This window comes from Ochotona curzoniae, unplaced genomic scaffold (genome assembly GCF_017591425.1).
Source record: "Ochotona curzoniae isolate NIBS_2020 unplaced genomic scaffold, NIBS_Ocur_1.0 scaffold_3223, whole genome shotgun sequence".
Lineage (NCBI taxonomy): Eukaryota > Metazoa > Chordata > Mammalia > Lagomorpha > Ochotonidae > Ochotona > Ochotona curzoniae.
In genome coordinates this window covers 6,285,657-6,303,370 of record NW_024467108.1, presented here as the reverse complement: position 1 = coordinate 6,303,370, position 17,714 = coordinate 6,285,657, and the positions used below count along the sequence as shown (strand labels likewise).

Genomic DNA, 17,714 nt, shown 5'->3' with positions numbered 1-17,714 from the left:
CATCAGCTGCCATAGTGAGTTGTGCAGAGGACCACAAAGTCCCTGAGACTGCACTCCAGGAGGGACCCAAAGGGGGTCAAGTTACCCGGGCAGCAGGCAGGATGGAGGGTGCCAAGGCCCCGGGACAGGGGCAGTGAGTGATTAGTGGGTTGGGTTTTGAATTGCCAAGGTGAAAAGAGAGAGACAAAACAGAATGGAGGCTATGCCCCTGGCCTGTGACATTTTGTGATATGCATCTTGTAGCAAAAACACGAAGAAAAAAAAAAAAAAGGTAGTTGAACTACTCAAAGAAGAAAAGCAACACTGATGAAGGTAAATAGCCTAAGGTGAATAGGAAGGCTAGTGTGTTCATGTCTGTGTGTTTTCATTTTTCTTTCCTAAATGATTTGAAAGACAAACACACAAAATAATTCATTACTTTATGTATAAAGATGTAATTTGTGACAATAATATAAAAGGAGAGGAGTGGGACAGGTGGCATCATCTTCAAATACTATTGAAGTTAACTGTCTTAAATTATAATATTGTAATATTAAAATAATTATAAGCAAAGTGCCTATTAAGGGAAAAATGCATACAGAAGAGGAAATTAAACCAGTACATCAGAAAATACACACACCCCAAAGATGACAGTTATAGAGGAATTGAAGGGGAAACATATGAAAAACAATAGGAAAACAGGATTTTTTCTTATCAGTATTTAAAAAAAAAAACGATTGAGGGCCCAGCAGCACTGTGTGATGCAGTAGGTGGAGCCGCCACCCACAGGGATGCCAGTTTGTGTCCTTGGCTGTTCCACTTCCAATCCAGCACCCTGCTTACGGCCTGGGAAGGCAGTGGAAGATGACCCAAGTCCTTGGGCACCTGCATCCATGTGGGAGACCCAGAAAATGCTTCTGGCTCCTGACTTCAGATTGGTTGACCTCTAACCATTGCGACCATTTGGAGAATGAATCAATGGATGGAAGACCTTCTCTCTCTCTCCTTCTCTCTGTAAAATATGCCTTTCAAATTAAAAACTCTTTTAAAACATTTAAAATGAAGAAAACCGTATGTTGTCTACAAGAGATCCATTTTGGATCCGAAGACACAAACGGGTTCAGAGCAGAAGGATTCCATGCAAATGGCAAGCAAAGGAGAGCCAGGCTGTCTGTACTCATGTCAGACAAAACAGACTAAGTCAGAAACTGTTACAAGGGACAACAAAGAACATTCTATCTGAAAGTGCCTATCCCAGCATCTTCAGCAGCTCAGAGTTATCTATTGACCTCCTGTGCCCACAAATCTGGGTCAAGTACAGGCAGTCCCAAGGCTGACCCTGCCTCAGAGGGTCATGGAGTCATGATGCCATGGAGCTCCCAGACTCCTGTTCCCACCTGGCAACACTGGCCTAGCATCCCAGGGACATTGGGCCCCTTACCAAGCTCACAGCCTTTGTGGGATCCCACTGCCAACCAGGGCAGAAGCCTCCCCCTTTCTCCATCTTGTCGAGGGACTCTGGCTGTCACAGTTCTATTGGTAGCACCCTTGCCAGATTTCCAGAGGTCTCCTGGGGGAGCCCCTGCAGGGCAGGGAGCAGTCACTTTCTCTGTGCATCCTGTGTATTCCACCTGCCAAAGAAGGGAGCCCAGTGGCCCTCTTCTGGGTGAGCATGTGGCTGGAGGACACACAAGGTATCCTGGGCACCCCCAGCCCATCAGCCTACCTAACCCCTGTCCTGCTTCCTAGGCCTTGGGGATGAGATGAGTTCATGCAGCGAGTGTCTAGCATTGAGGAGGGTCACCATGAGGGAACTGGAACCTTCAAGAATAAGTTGGTTTCATAAATGAAGAGGGATGGGTTCTTAGGCCAGTCTTCTGAAGCTACCTCACGTGTCTGGTATTTTGTGGGGGCCCCGAAGAGCTGGAAAGATGGATGTATGCTGGATGGACAGATGAATGTGTGTGTGGGTAAATGTATGGGTGATGGCTGACTGGATGGATGGATGGTGGGTAGGTAGGTGGATGAATGGGTGGATAGATGGGTAGGTGGGTGGATGAGTGGGTAGATGGGTGGGTGGGTGGATGAGTGGGTAGTTGGGTAGGTGGGAGTGGGTGGATAAGTAGATTGGTGTGTGTGGGTATATGGGTGGATAGGTAGGTGGATGAGTAGATGGATGGATGGGTGGGTGGGTAGATGGGAGAGCAGATAGATGGGTGGGTGGGTGGATAAATGGGAGGGATGAGGGATGGATGGGAGGGATGAGGGATGGATGGGAGGGATGAGGGATGGATGGGAGGGATGAGGGATGGATGGGAGGGATGATGTTTGAGCAAATGAATGATGGAGGGACAGATGGTTGCATAAACAATGGTTAATGGGTAGACGGATGATGGTTGAATGGATAGATGGACGATGACTGGACGGATGGATGATTGAGAATAGACAGATGGAGGGAGAGAGGACAGACGGAGGAATCTCTGTCCCACTGACATGTCCCACATGGGGGAACCTCGCCACATAAAGAAAAATCATCTGATCCTTTGGGAGCTCTAAAAAGTGGACAGCAGTAAAGCACAGGGAATCTCACCCTCAGGAACACACTGGGTAACCCTTTATTGCCAACAGCCCTGGCAGCCGTCATCTGTATCTGTGTCGAGTACAAGGTGAAAGCATTTTATATGCATTTGCTGTTGAGTCTCAGACAACCCTGTGTGGTGGGCACCACAGCCAGCCTTTACAGATGAGAAAAATGAGTTCAACAATTTACCTACAGACACTTACTGGCAGAGTGAGTGCTTCTATTCCACCCCTTCGACCAAATGACAGCAATTCAGTCCTTCAACCCCAAGCTCCATCTCTTAGGGGTGGGACCTGCAGCCAAGTACACAGTGGGGAGTGAACAGAGGCTACCCATCACTTGTAGAACTGAGTGGGAGGCCTGGGGGGGGGGGGGGCCAAGGCAAGAGGCAGACCATGTGTGAGTCAAGCAGGGAAGGCTTTCTGGAAGAAAGGGCTGCCCCATGGGTTTCCTGATAACAGCCTTGAGGGCTACACCAGGCCCTGGGCCCAAGCAAATACTCAGAGGTTGTGCCTTTAAGATCCCCGAAGAGTCTGAATAGATCCCATGCCAGTCCTTAACATTAGAGGTGGTTCCCGTGCTGCCCCAAAGCCTGATTATTATTTCTCTCTCTCTCTCTCTCTCTCTCTCTCTCTCTCTCTCTCTCTCTCTCTCTCTCTCACACACACACACACACACACACACACACACCCCTCCAGGTGGCCTGCAGGCTGCAGGACAAGGTTGCTCCTTTGGCTCCAGGCTCCAGTGACCCTGGAGGATAGGCAGCTGCTCGCTGAGCTCTCCTAGTGCCCACCCCTGCAGGTCCTCGGGCCTCGTGCCAGGCCCACCTGGCCCAGTGCCCACATTCCTTGTTTCCTCTTCTGAAGAGCTCATTAGGGTTCAAGCTGGTCACGGGGAAGGACTGAGGATCAGAGGCCACTGTGGCCCTGGCCAGGAAGCGGGGGTTGGTGGTGGAAGACTCAGCTAGGGAGGGGGCACAGCTCTGTGCCTTCCCATGAAGCCTCAGGAGCTGTGTTCAGGCCATGGGACCCCCACTCACGCTCTCGTTCTGTCTCACCTTCCCCCCCACTTTCCCCAAGGCCCTCCCACACCTGAGCCTTTGCACTTGCAATCTTGAATACCCAGATTCAGAGACATATGGAAAAGCAGGTGCTTCTGTCCAGGCGGATGGATCAGTTGGAGAAGGAAGCCCCGGCAGAGATGTGGAGGATGAGTCCCGCCCTTGCTGGCAGCCTCAGGAGAGGTTACAGCACAGACCCCCCTAAGTAGCTCACCCTGGATCTGAGGGCAGCGGCAGAGGACTCACGGGAGACAGGGACACCCACCTGCTGAAGGATCACCATGGTCCCGCGTCAGCCGCTCCTGTTGTTACTGCCCAGACAGGTGCACCTCTGCAGAGAGAGACCATATCAGGCCTGGCAGCAGACAGTGCTAGCAGGCAGCCTCCTGCCTGGGGTCAGCCGGGCTCCTCCCCAGGCCCCAAGCCCCTCCTCCCTGGAGGGAACCCTCCCTGGCTCTTCTCCCTCTGGCCGCAGCCCAACCCCAACCCGCATGACCTGAGCCTCGGCCATGGTCACCAGTTGGGCTGCCCAGAGTGGCTGAGCACTTCTCCCAGCCCCTATCATTTAGAAATTCCCCAAGGGTTGCTAGAGTCGTGTGTCCAGCCCCAGGCTGAACATGCAGGCAGAGGGGCCCAGAGAGGGACCAAGGCTTGCCCAGCATCACACAGCATGGCAGAGCAAAGGTGGGTCTAGGAATGTGTGTCCAGCCTTCTACCTCAGGGCTGCCCAGGAGAGTCGGCAATGGGCAGCCCAGACTACACAGCAAAGCAGGGGCTGAGCACATCCTGATCTGGGCACTCCTTGGCTGCTGCACCACCAAGCCCTTATCCCCACTGCCAGCCCACCCCCAATTCCTGCAGTGTGTCAGGGGGATGGTGACACCCATGTCAGCCTGTTCTCTGCTCATCCCTGCATTTGCACCATCTAAGCATTGGTGGGGGAGTAGCTCACTACTGCAATCCCCCAGCTCTGTGAACACCCTCGGACCTGTGCATATGCTGACTTGCGCCTGAAGTTCTGCCTGGAGCCAGGCCTAATCACAACCCAGGAAGGCCCAGTGCTGCTGAGTGTGGCTATGGAAGGGATACCCAAGCCATAAGGCCTGGCACAGGGCCACTCTGGCCCCAGATCTGCCCCCAGTGTGAGCATCAATTTTTCATAAGGCTCATTCAGAGGCACTGGGGCATTTGATCCTCTTCCCATGACACTGCTGGATACCCGAGCCCTGACCCCTGCCCCCAAACTCTGGGATACAGTGGACAGGCAGGCATGCAGCGCCTCCAGGGACCTGGCTGTCTGGTGGGGAAGCAGACTTGATAAAGCCAGGCCAGGAGGCAGCTGCCCTGGGGAACTGTGGATGCCCGGTTGCTGTGCTGCCATCCCACATGCCAACGTGAGCTGCAGGAGCTGGTGACAGACCAGGACTTTGTGGCAGATTTGGGGCTTTGGAGCTGGGAGGCAACGAGGACCAAACAGCAGGAAAACTTGAGAGATACACATTGCACTCCTGAAACTAAAGCTAGACTCTGTGCAGGCGCGTGCGGTTCAAGCCAGCAACAAAGAACACCGATGCTTTACCTGTATCATTAACCCCATGCCCGATTTCACCTTATGTTTACCACAACCCTGCTGTTGAGGCTTCATGCTCCCATTTCACAGATGGCAAGTTGGAGGCACAGAGGAAGGAAGTCACTTATCTCAGGAGAGAGTACAGAAGAGGCCAAGGAACAAAGACTGCTCTGTCTGCCCTCACATGACTGCTGCCTGGCCTCAGGATATCCAGCCTCAGCTCAGAGACAGCTCCAAGGGCACCATGCCACTGGCTCCTCTCTCCGCCGTCCGAGGCTCAGGACGATGTCACTCAAGGGCTGCCGTGGCTGAGCACCCACAGGTGACAGGAAAGCCCAAGCCCAACAGCAGGGAGCTGTGGGGACAGAGGTCCCAGACGTGGGCCACGTCCATGGCTTCTCTCAGGCCAGCAAACTCTCCCCTGCCCAGGGCATCCAGGGGCCCATCCTCCCCATCCCCACTGGGTCCCCCATAACCCACCAGCTTGGCTGCAGCTCCCCCTGCACAGAAGCCTCTGGAAGCTGAGGTCACAGGTCCGGCCGTGGCTGCAGAGCTGCTGCCCGCCCCCTTCCCGTGTCTCCTGCTCCGTGGCTCACCCTGGCTGTCTCTGTGTCCTCTCCTAGCTAGGACAACTGTCCAGCCGGCACTGTCACCCTGCCCTCCCCACTCCACAGTCTTCTCCCAGGAGGCGGAGCCACAGGGGGCCTCCAAGGTCCGGTGTGGTGACATCAGCCAGGAGGCGGGCTGATGTCCAGACACTTCCCTGGGCTGGTCTCTCTCTTTGGCTGTGCTGCTGGCCAGCGCTGGGGCAGGGTCTGGGTCACCCCTTCCTGGCCTTAAGTGGCTCTGCCATTGGCAATACCGCTAACTGAAGTGTTAGCATCTGACCAGGAAAATTGGGTTTGATCCCAGATTGGCTGCAGTTCCAGCCCCTACCTGTCACCCACAGCCACTGTGGACCAGGACTGGAAAGGTCCCAGGAAGGGAGAGGAGGGGACGTGGCAGGAGGTGCTGACCATGTTCTCACAGCTTCCCCATTGCCACACACAGGCGTACTTCCAGAGGTTCCTGCCATCACACACACACAGACGTCCCCTAGAGCTTGTATTATTCTAGAATCACCAGGAATCCTGCAAGAGACAGGGACAAATGCCTCACAAAACCTATGTTGTCAGCATTGGCTGCAACTGGGGATCCTCCCCCAGTCCTGGTGCTTGCTCCCATTGGCCCTTTGCCTGTAGCCACACCTGGCAGCTGCCTCCTTGGGGCACCTCTCCAGGGTCAGTGCTGGGCCCCACAGCAGGAGGGGCACTTTGGAATTCCTCAGCGCTGGAACTAGGGTGTGCCTGCAGCAATCCCGCCCGTAGGGGTGGTGAGGGGGTAAAGGAAGCGTGGACGAGGACGCACGGCTCCGCAGCGCCGCCTGCTGGACACAGGCTCCACAGCCTGTGAAAGCCGGAGCCTCCCATTTTTTGCCCTCTCCACCCGGCAAACATCCCTGAATGCTGCAGCCACTTCAGGGGTTCCTGGGGGGTGGGAGGGAACTATGCTGCAGCTCTGACAAGAGTTTCTGGGGGCAAGTTCCGCTCTGCTCTTCTTTACTGCTTCCTAATACACACCTTGAGAAGCAGCTGGCGGTGGTTCAAGTTCTTGTGTTTCTGCCAGCCACGTGGGAACATTCCCTGCTCTAGCCCAGCCACAGCTGTTGCAGCCATTTGGGGCACAAACAAGAGGATGTGATTTCTTTCTCTCTTTGAAATGCAAGCGTTGCATTCTAACTTAAATATAAAAATAAATATATTTTTGAAAAGTAGACACAAAAAGAGGGTGCTGGTGACTCCATCTGCTATTTACCCAAATGGTTGCAATAGGCAGGGCTGGGCGGACTGAACAGGAGCCTCAAATTTCAAAGGCATTTCCCACATGAGGGCAGGAGACCAAGTCCATCTTCTGCTCCCCCTACTGCATTAGCAAGGAGCTGGATTGGAAGTGGAGCGGCCAGGACTTGAACCAGTGCTCATATAGGATGCTGGCATCGCAAGCAACAGCTTAACCCACGGTGGTGCAGTGCCAGCCCTGCTAAATTTTTGAAAGGGCTTGCTCTCTCCTGCTTCCAATTCTCAACACCTTCACTCCTCAAACGGCCGGCCGCTCTCCGGCCTCCCAGATCCGACCAGACCAATAGGCCCAGCCTGCCCAGGTGGGGAGATGAGCCCCAGGTGGGAGCACGTGGGCCCTTTGCTGACGGCTAAAGCAGACACAGGTGGGAACTGCTAAGGACAGGGATGGCATGGCACGTCCCCAACGACCCTTCCCCCACCACCCACTGCAACCAGGCGCTTTGCTAAGCAAATGACACGACATGCGTCTCTGTGTGCTCTGTAGTGAAACACCTGAGGGTTGAGTACTTTATAGGAAAAAAAAAAAAAAGATATCTTTTGCTTACAATTCTGGAGGCTGAAAAATACAAGCTCGGGCAGCCACATCTAGCGAGAGCCTCCTGCTGTGTTGTGGCACAGTAACGGGTGTCACACGGAGAGCTGGCAGAAGTAGCAGACGCCCTGTATGCTGTGCACTGGAGGCCAAGTGGCCTGCTCGCCCAGGCTTTTATCCCGTGACCTCAACGAGCCCACCAGATCCCACCTCTTAAAGGGCTATCACCCCCTTAATCCTGCTGCACTGAGACAGAGCTTCTAGAACATGAAACTTAAGGGGACATACAATGACCATGTCATAGCAGTTAGTCCTGGTTCACTTTGACTCACACCGTACTCACCCTTCCCTCTCCAGAAGGAAACCAAATTTAAGGGACCAGTGCAGACTGTGTCATGGCTGCTCTACTTCCCATCCAGCTTCTTGCTTCTGACCTGGGAAAGCAGTGGAGCACGGCCCAAAGCTTTAGGACCCTAAACCCCTGTGAGAAACCTGGAAGAAGCTCCTGGCTCCTGGCTTCAGCTCAGCTCAGCTCTGGCTGTTGCGGCCACTAGCGGAGTGAATCAGTGGATGAAGATCTCTCTCCTCTCTATAAATCTGCCTTTCCAACAAACACAATTTTTTAAAACAAAGAAACTTGGGGTCACTTGGGGGCATAACAAGTTAAGCCTTTGCCTGCTAAGCCTGTATCCAATATAGGTGTCTATTCAAGACCCAGCTGCTCCACTTCGGATCCAGCTCCCCGTTAACGCACCTGGGAAGACAGCAGAGGATGGTTCACGTTCTTGCACCCCTACATCCACTTGGGAGACCCAGAGGAAGCTTCTAGCTCTTGACTCATTTGGGGAGTGGACCAGTGGATGAAAGATCTTTCTCCCTTCTCTCTGTAGCATCATTTTTTTCCCTCAGTCTGACCCCATTCCTCCACACCACAACCCCTGGTTGCCTTGCCCTGACGACTCTGTTCTGGTTGCCCCCTACCCTCTTGCAGTCTCCAAGCCCATCTGCTTTTCTGGTCCTTTAAGACGAAAGCCTTCCAGACTCTGACAGGCTAACAGGCCCTGGATGAGCCCCACGTGTGTCCCGGAGAGCAGGTGTGACTGATTCTCCCCACCAGCGGGCAGGCGGCCCAGGGCTGGGACCACTGGTCTGAAGCACAGGGTTTGGCACAGGGCCTACCGGAGTGACCAGAGGCCAGCTGCCCTGTCCCCTCCTCTAGGCCGGCAGACAGACAGACACAGGAAGCCTTTGTGGAACTGTGGTTAACATTTATTGTGAGATTCGATCAGGCCTCCTCCCCTGTCCCTTCACCCTGTGGTGGAGCTTGAGGCCTATGTGGCAGAGGCCACAGGCGATGGCCACCACACATGGGGACGCCAAGGACATAAAACAACTGCTCCCCTGTCCCACTCTCTATCCTTGCCTACCCAGTCCCTGGGGCCTCCTTGGGACAGACCTCTGCACAGCCAGGAGCCAGCCTGGCCCACCTGGAGGGGCAGGAAGCAAGAGTGGGTGGGAGGCAGTGGCCAGCCCCCAGGTGGAAACTCACCCAGATCTGGCATCCCCCCGTCCCCCTGCTGACATATGCCAGGGGGCGTGGCCAAGCAAGTAGCAGGTACTGGCCACAGGGGCCCAGGCCCAGTGCTTGTCTCCCTGCCCCTCATTTCAGACACTGGGAAGAGGGTGGGAGTGTGTGTGTGTGTGTGTGTGTGTGTCTGGGACACGAGTGGAACATTTGGGCAGCAGCAAGCATGGGCCTCAGTGTGCAGAAGGGGGCTTGCTGCTGTGTCCTAGGTCCAGGACCAGGCTCCTTGGGGACAGGGACACCGGGCTTCCGAGAGAGACTCCTCTTGTCCCCCACGTTTCTATCTCCGGCCTTTGCTGTGGCTGAGGGAACCGGGGGCCAGGCAGCCACAGAGTTAGGTGGCTGGTGCGGGGCCCCTCTAGCCAGATGCCCTGGGAGCTGGAGCAGGACGTTCAGGTTTCTCAAAGGCTTTTCCATGTTGAGGGGTTGGGTGTAGGGCAGCTATATTTGACTCAGAGGTCCAAAGCAGGCCAGCTCAGATCGCTCTGGTGCTGCAGCTCAGCCAGGGCTCCCGGAATGCCTGTCACAAAACCTCTTCTTCCTCACCCTCCGCTACGGCTCCTCCAGCCCTGGCCGGGTGGGGCCCGAGCAAAACCAGAATGAGCCAGAATGGAGTCACAGAAGGAAACGGGAGCTCCAAGCTTTCAGCCCATCTTGTTGACGGTGATGATGGCGTGATCCATCTGCCCGGCCTCAGCCTGCCTCCATCAGGCAAATCCCAGCATAAGCAAGTGGGTGGATGGGCAGCAGGATGGGAGCAGAGAAGTAACAAGGGCCACCTGCACATTTCCTCAAGTCTAGTCCGAGCAGGACCCCGGCAGCGGCCAAGGGGCCGGTGGGGCAAGTTCGTGCCTTGAGGATGCGGCAGCTGGTGTGTAAACAAGTGAGGTCGTCCCAGCATTCCTCGGCAGACAGCAGGGCCCTGGGGAAGCCAGGCTAACAGGTGTGCCTGAGTAGTGCTAACAGGTGGGCTGTGAAGGGCTGCTTGGAACCTCAGGCAAGAATATTCCCACCTGAAAGGAGAGTGCTAGGGGCCCTGAGGACAGGAGGCTCAGAGAGGACCACAGATGTCCCAGGGGCACACAGCAAGTCAGTGGGCTCCTTGTGTCTGGCCCCCAGGCTGGTCCCAGGCTGGAAAAAAGACGTGCAGGTGATGGGGAGAGCTGCTGGGGCTAGGCAGGTGGGCTGGCATCAGACAGCAGTGAGGGAGGTGCTGCTGAGGATACGCACAGCCACGGTGCCCGGCAGGTCGCTGGGCTGCCGGCTGCTGCGGTCTCGGAGGTGCAGGGTGTGTAGGGCCTGCAGATTGTCCGGTTCGGTCTTCAGCTGCACCTGGCCCAGGAACTCATCCTTCAGGACTCGGTGGTTCCAGATCTAGGAAAGAGACAGGAGACTGTGTCGAAGGGGCCTCCGCCAAGACAGGGATCACAGGAGGGTGGGTGTGCTGGCACAATCAGTGAGGCCCTGAGCCCGGCTGACGGGCAAGACCCCCGGATGGTCTGCTTCACCATGAACCCCACGAGGCCTCTGGTTCCACAGTTAGATCCCTTCCAGGGGCCAGGGAGCATGGTTAAGCCACAGCCTATGATGCTGGCATCCTAAATTGGAGCAAGGGTTTGAGTCCCTGGCCACTGTGCTTCCTTGTCCAGTTCCTGCAGCAACTTAACCTGCTATACCACAGCCCACCCTGTAGTTTTCCATCTTCATCATTATTATTTTTTAATGTATTTATTCAAAGGAGAGAGGGACAGAGCAAGATCTTCCTAGATGCCTACAAGTCCCTGATGGATGGGCCGAGCTAAAGCCAGGAGTCAGGAATGCCGCTTGGCTCTGCCACATAGGTGGCAGGGGCCCAAGCACTTGGGTCCTCCTCTGTCACCTTCACAGCCACATCAGCAGGGAACAGAGCACCCAGGACTCAAACCGAATTCCAATATGGAAGGTAGAGACATAAGTGGTGGCTGAACCCGCTGTGCCCCAATGTCAGCCCCTTCCCTAGCTTCAGTGTGCCAGCGCCCCCTGCAACCCTGATATCTGTGGGTCTGTGCTTTGATCCAGTGGGACTCAGGGCTAAAAGGAAGTGGAAAATCTGCAGCGGTTCCCAGGGGTGCTGGCTGTTTGTTTACAGCTGGCTTCTCACCCAGGGAAATGCTGGCCCAGGGCCCAGGGGACACACAGCTTCCTGCTAATAATGAGCTCAGCATCCTTGCACCCTGGCCACCCTGGATGAAAGTAAAAGATGCCCGTGTCCAAGGTCACCCCTGCCCGAGACTCCTAGGCAACAGCCCCTGCCCCGTGCCACAGGAACGCTGTCCCCACTTCCGTCTGGGTGGGAACCGAAGGACAGCCACTGAGGCATGGGGTGAGGCTGTGGGGGGATGCCCTCTGTGCCCAACCAGAGTCACACCAGCTAGTCCAGTGGTCCACCTGCAGAGGGGCACTGAGGCCACAGCGAGGGCTGGGGCTAGCACATCTGGGACCCAGGCAAAGGCTCCAGCTGCAGGCAGGGCCCTTGCGGGGGCAGGCTCACCTGGACAGTGACAGGCTGGCCTGGTTTCTTGCGATAGAAGATGCCCTTCACGTCATACTGCGGAGCCGAGGTGCTCTTCTGCACGGCCGAGCGCACGGCGTTCCCCTCGCACTTGATGATCACGTAGGAGTTAGCCCCTGGGGAGAGGGAGTGACCAGGGACTGAGGCTGCTGCGGTGGGAGGGCCACAGCCCGGCCTGTGCTCCAATCTGAGCAAAGGTTGAGACTGGAGCCTGGCCGATTGCAGAGCTTCCAGATGGGCAGGCTGACAGGCCCACGCCTGCCTCCAGGCCTTCACCCTTGCTGCTCCCCTACCCCTTTTCCCAGGCTTTCCACTTTAGTAGCTCTGTGGCCCAACACAAGGCCACCTCCTCTAGGGAGGCTTCCTTGAGCCTCGCTCCCACACACGAGAAGCTCCTGATAGCACGAGGCAGACCCATTCCCTTCTTCCTGCCAGGCATCACCCAGGCATGGCGGAACCCCAGGGGGGCACTGGGAAAGGTTTGCCACTGATTTACTGAGTGACAGCAAGACAGCCCTGGGGATGGGTAGGGTCTCCACTGGTGGGGTAGTGGGCAGGAGGGGCAGGGGGCTTGGCCCTGAGGGAGCTCACCTGTTGGGGAGTCCTTGAGGTCCGTAGCCCCTAGGACATGCACCTGGGTCACCTGCTGAGGGTAGCCACACAGGGAGCTCCAGCAGGTGCGGGGAGGCTCATCCAGGCGCAGCTCCCTAATATAGGGCGGGGAAAGAGGGGATAAGGGAAGCAGCCAGGAGGACAGAAGGAAAAGAGGGGGTGCAGGAAGTGGGGAAGGCGGGGCGGGCATTGTGTGCCGTGGTGATCCTGCCTGCAATGCCTGCATCCCACATCAGGGTCCTGGTTCTTCCCTCGCTTCCAGCTTCCGGCTAACGCGAGAGGCAACAGGTGACAGCTCGAATACTGGGGTCCCAGACACCTCCCATGTGGGAGAGCCAGATGGAAATCCTGGTTCCCGGCTCTGGCCTGGCCCAGCCCCAGCTGTCTCTCGCAGACATCTGGGGAGTAGGCCAGCAGATGGAAGAGATGTCTGGGTATGTTCTCTCTGCCTTTCATATAAAAACAAGCAAATAAAACCTCTAGCCAACTCTCTTTAAAAACAAACAAAACAAAACACAGTGGGCAGAGGGGGGCGGCGCTCCATTAGTTCCTTTAGTCCTGGACAAAGCCATGGGGCAGTCCCTATCTGTGACCCCCAGAGGCTGTCCTACCCAAAGGGGGCTCCAGCCTCCTTCCAAGGCAAAAGCTGGGACCTGAGCGCCTGTGCACCTGCTGTGTGCCAAGCCCTCTGCTGGGGCGATCCTCATAAAACCCTGAAAGACTGGTGACTGCTCAGAGGAGGCAGCTCTGGGCCCACCCCTGGGGGAGGGGCCTGGCCCACGCAGCAGGATGTGGCAGATGCTGGGCTTGTGGGACCCATGGCCATCTGTCTCTCCACAGACTGCTTCCCGGAGCCCGGCCTTAGGCAGCGCCCACCTCCCCTTCTGGGGACACTGAGTTTGGGCTGTACCCTAAGAGGGAGGGCAGTGTGGGACAAACAGGGCTGGGCCCTTTTGGAATGGAAATGGTTTGCAGGCATCCACTGGGTCCACAGGGAGCCCTCAGGGAACTGGACCCCAACTCTGGAGTCAAGCTGAGCTGCTACACCTGACTCATCACCCACTTGGCCTTGCACAGCTCTCTACCCTTGCCTCCCTGTTCTCTATGAAATGGGGTACTGAGGGGGCTCCAAGGAGATGAGCAAAAACCCTTTTGCAAGGGAGGAAGTGTGGGGCCTGAGGAGGGGCCCTTCCCAATAGTGATCATGAGAGCTGGCCCAGAGGAGCAGGGTGTTAGAGAGGAAGGAGATGGCCCTGGTGGCAATCCCAGGCAGCCAGAAAGCCTGGGCATGCAAAAACCAAGCACCTTGGGCCACAGGCTCCCAGTCAGCCCAAAGTGGGCACAGCCCCCAGCCCTGCCAGCCCCTGCATCCCACAGCCCCAGCCTCTGCACCCCACCAGCCCCAGCCAGCCCCTGCACACCTGCAGTTGGCGGGCACATCTGTGAAGACACGGAGCAAGAACTCGCCGGTGTGGCCCGGCTCAAACGTGGTGGGGATGATGACGTAGCGGCCCTCAGGCTGCTCAGTGCGCAAGAAGACACTGCGCGAGTTGATGTAGATGGAGCTGGCGGCCTTTTGCTGTAGGCTGTGCATGCGGTACTCGCGGTTCTCTTCCACCTGCGGGCAGACAGGCGGGGGGAGGGGTGGACTGCACCTGTGCCAGCAGAAGGCTGGGCACCACACACTGGGCATCCTAATTCGGGGAAGGCATCAATTTCCAGGCCAGGGGTGAATCCTGCTGTACCCAGCCAGGCTCTGCCCTAGCAAGACCCAGCAGTTGCCCAAGGCACATAGCTGGGGCCCAACTGCTACCCAGGGCCTCCAAGGCCAGCCCGCTGCCTACCAGCCTTTCCTTTCTTCATCCACCACGCAGCCAAAGGCAGCAAGAGCTCAGGCCAAGTACTCCCCCTGTGAGGCCATCCCTCTAGGGATGTCCCCCGCCTGGTGACCTCAGCCAATGGCAGCAAGGGTGTCCCAGCAGCAGGCCTCACCTTGTAGATGTCGAAGCCGATGGCCAGGTTCTCGCCCTTGCCCTCCCGGCGGGTGGACCGCTTGGGTCGCTGCTGGATACAGATGAGTACCTCGTCTTCTGGCTTCTTGACATCAAAAAGGTACTGCACATGTGGCCAAGGAGAGAAAAGACACTGCCATGAGGTCCGTAGGAGGCTGGACTCCAGCCGCGCCTAGCTCACGTGGGGCCCAGAACTCCTATCCCCATCACCACTATGGGCCCTGATCCCTCCCCTGCAGGAAACAGATGTACATAGCTGGTGCCCAATGAAGTCTCATCAAGCTGCCTCACTGAGCTCCCTGTGGAGGAGTCAGGCTGGGCCCCAATTCCCCAGGAAGGGGCAGAACTGTGCTACAGGGGTGGTGGGAGGTTCCAGCCTGGTCCTGAATGTCCCTGTGAGCCTCGCCGATAGTTGCTCAGGGCTGCAGTTTTCTCACATTTGCCCTGGCAGGTTGGAGGGTGAGGCTGGGCTATACAAGCCTGAGCAGGACCCAGGGGCCTCTCATCCCGGCTGCCCAGAGAGCCGATGCTGCAGCCCCAGGGGGAGCATGGCATGTGCCTGGGGTCACACAGGTGTTCCGGGGGGAGGGGGCTGCCGGCACAGGCAGGGATGGGTGCCAGGGCCCACCTGTGGGTTCTGAAAGAAGGTGTCCTTGTGGTTGATGCAGCCCCCACTGCGGTTCAGCCTCGGGTCCTCATGCCGGGTCCAGGCGCCTCGCAGCCGGGCCTCCTCCCACGTCTTATGGATGCTCAGGTAGGACGTGTTGAGTACACGGCACTTGATGATGTCCGTGAAGTAGCGGCACACGTCCTCGAAGGTCATCCTGGGCATGGGGCAGGCCATAGGACCGTGGGCACGGGAGGGCCCCTTCCTATCCGACACACTTTCCTCGGGAGGCCTGGGTCCCCAGCCATAGCCTCCCACCTGCCATGTTCCCTGCCAGCGGACTGCAGGAACTTGGCACTGACCAGAACTCGCCGTCATCCTGCACGGTCACGCCCATCTTCTCCCGCTCGCTCTTGCTCACTTTCTGCCACTCCTCGGAGCTGAGATGACACAGTGCGGAGAGGGGAGCAGTGTGAGAGGAGGGGTCGCACTGAACCACCCTCCCTGCTGGTGCAATGTGCCCACAGCTCAGTGTCGCGCCTCCCTTGGGGAGCCACAGTTGAGGTCCCTGCTGGGCCCTGCTGCCCACTCTCCCAGAGGTCCCATGGTGTACTGTCACCATGCTTTGGCAGGGACCATTCAAGAACAGCTGCAGGTGGTCAAGCACAGCTCCTAGACCCACGGGCCACATTCTCACCCCTATGCACCCGCTCCCTGTCCTCCTCCCTACCCACCTGCCAGTCTGGCCTCTGCATCCATGCAGACCAGCTCATTCGGCCTCTGCCCACACGGAATAGGTCACCCCACATGGCTCCAGAGGAGCCTGATCCTTGAACCCTTTCCCATCCCTGCCCCAGGCCTCACGTGTCGCTCCATGGCCCGTTCCACTCGCGCTCGCCCCAAGGGTTGCGTAGGCGAATCATGTCCAACTTCTCCGACTTGAAGAAGGCCAGCAGGCCATGGCCCAGGCGCACCTTGCGCACATCAGTGACAGCGTATGCATGGCCCTTCACCAGGCCGCATGCCAGGCGTGCTTCCATGTCTGCTGCCGTAACGGCCTGTGGGAGGACAGGTTACTCAGAGGGGTCGAATCTGGATGAGACTCCAGCACTGGAGCTGAAATGGGATGGGAACTGCAACACACACACACACACACACACACACACACACACACACACACACCCCAACCACCCACTTAGAGCCTTCTAGATCCCAAGCGGTCAGCCTGGGGTATGTGGGGGCCAGCTAGGACTGGCTCAGCCGATCAGCAAACAGTTAGGACTTTGGAGAATGGGTTTCTAAAATCACTGGCAGCTGGAAACCAACCACAGGAGAGAATTCAGAGTGTGGACATCAGTGGATGCTGTCGACTGGGGCTTGTGACCTTTCTGGAACCTGTTTAAGGCTAGCTAAACCTGCATTCAAATCTCCCCTCTGCTGCGCCCCCACTTTCTCAGACATATCACAAGCCATGGATGAAACTAGGTGATCTTCCTGGGGCAGCGGCCTGGGCTCCCACACCATAAGCAACTGAGAGAGCCAGCCTGACACCAGGATGTCCAAGAAGGCCAGACGGGGGTGCTGGCGCCGGCACGGGAAGCGGAGGCTGTGGAGCACTCAGCGGCCAGCCAGCACCTTGCAGCCTGTGCCGGGCTCTCACCTTGATGGAGGTGCTGATGAGGCCGCCGCGGGAGTGCACCTTCAACATGCGGTCGAACAGCTGGTTCCTCTTGGCCTCGTCATTGGCGAAGTCACCCTCCGTCAGGTCGATGGGCTCGGAGACGCCGCCGGTGAAGTCCACCAGCGCATCGGCCGTGTTGCCTCCATCCAGTGCCTGGTAGCAGCCTGCTAGCCTGGGACAAAACATGCAAAGAATTCCCCCACCACTCAAGCTCCTTGGCCAGTCTAACTCCCTCATCATGTGAGGGGAGGGTTGTTTTTTGGGGGGTCGAGAGGGGGGAGTGTTTTGAAATTCAGAGAGGTCATGTGAGCTACAAAGGTCACACAGGAGGCCATAGCAGGGACAGGGCTAGAGGCCAGAGTTGTCCCAGGCAGGTCTTTGTCCCACAGCACCAAACTCTGTCTTTTAAAAGTCAGCCAGGGAGGGGCAGGGGTCCCAGCAATGCAGTATAGCAGGTGGAGCTGTCACCTGCAGGGCCAACATTCCCTCTGGGAGCCAGTTCATGTCCTAGCTGCTCCACTCCTGCTCCAGCTCCCTGCTAATGTACCTGGGAAAGCAGAGGAGACTGGCCCAAGTGCTGGGGTCCTTGTACCCACTTGGGAGACTCAAAATCAGCTCCTGGCTCCTGGCTTCAGACTGGCCTAGCTATGGCCATTGCGGCCATGTGGGAATGGAAGCTCTGTGTTGTCGCTCCCTCTTCCTTGGTAACTTTGCCTTTCAAATAAGTCTTTAAAAATTTTTTTTTGTGCAAAAATGTAGCGACTCTTTTCCAAGGAGGAGAAGCTCACTGTATGGTTTGGACAGGAAACGTGATTTATCATGATGGATGAAGAGAAACAACCTAATCAGACAGGAAACTGGCTTTGAATGCTAACACTGCACCCACACCCCTGGAACAGACAGAAAAGCCCTGAAAGAATTCCTGCCACAGGGACCCAGCTGGAGTTTCCTGTTATGCTGGAAAAAGCAACACTGTTGCATTCCACTTCCTACAAAGCTTTTTAAAGTACATGGTGAATATACTGCTACCTGCAACATAA

General features: G+C 56.7%; 2 protein-coding genes across 4 annotated transcripts in view; both read right to left on the bottom strand.

Annotated features, from left to right (window-relative positions):
- Positions 1–3,906, bottom strand: part of MYO7A (myosin VIIA) — a 59,919-nt gene extending 56,013 nt beyond the window's left edge. For all 3 annotated transcript variants that reach the window (XM_040963973.1, XM_040963974.1, XM_040963975.1), the window contains exon 1: positions 3,889–3,906. In XM_040963973.1, coding sequence (XP_040819907.1) covers positions 3,889–3,906 — 18 coding nt within the window. The remainder of the gene's footprint in view (positions 1–3,888) is intronic.
- A 4,971-nt stretch (positions 3,907–8,877) lies between these two features.
- CAPN5 (calpain 5) overlaps positions 8,878–17,714 on the bottom strand; it is a 54,747-nt gene continuing 45,910 nt past the window's right edge. The window contains exons 5-13 of the mRNA XM_040964205.1: positions 16,654–16,846; positions 15,858–16,051; positions 15,356–15,433; positions 15,015–15,210; positions 14,367–14,489; positions 13,796–13,992; positions 12,354–12,469; positions 11,742–11,878; positions 8,878–10,585 (exon numbers count right to left, since the gene is read on the bottom strand). Coding sequence (XP_040820139.1) covers positions 10,403–10,585; positions 11,742–11,878; positions 12,354–12,469; positions 13,796–13,992; positions 14,367–14,489; positions 15,015–15,210; positions 15,356–15,433; positions 15,858–16,051; positions 16,654–16,846 — 1,417 coding nt within the window. The 3' untranslated portion in view covers positions 8,878–10,402. The remainder of the gene's footprint in view (positions 10,586–11,741; positions 11,879–12,353; positions 12,470–13,795; positions 13,993–14,366; positions 14,490–15,014; positions 15,211–15,355; positions 15,434–15,857; positions 16,052–16,653; positions 16,847–17,714) is intronic.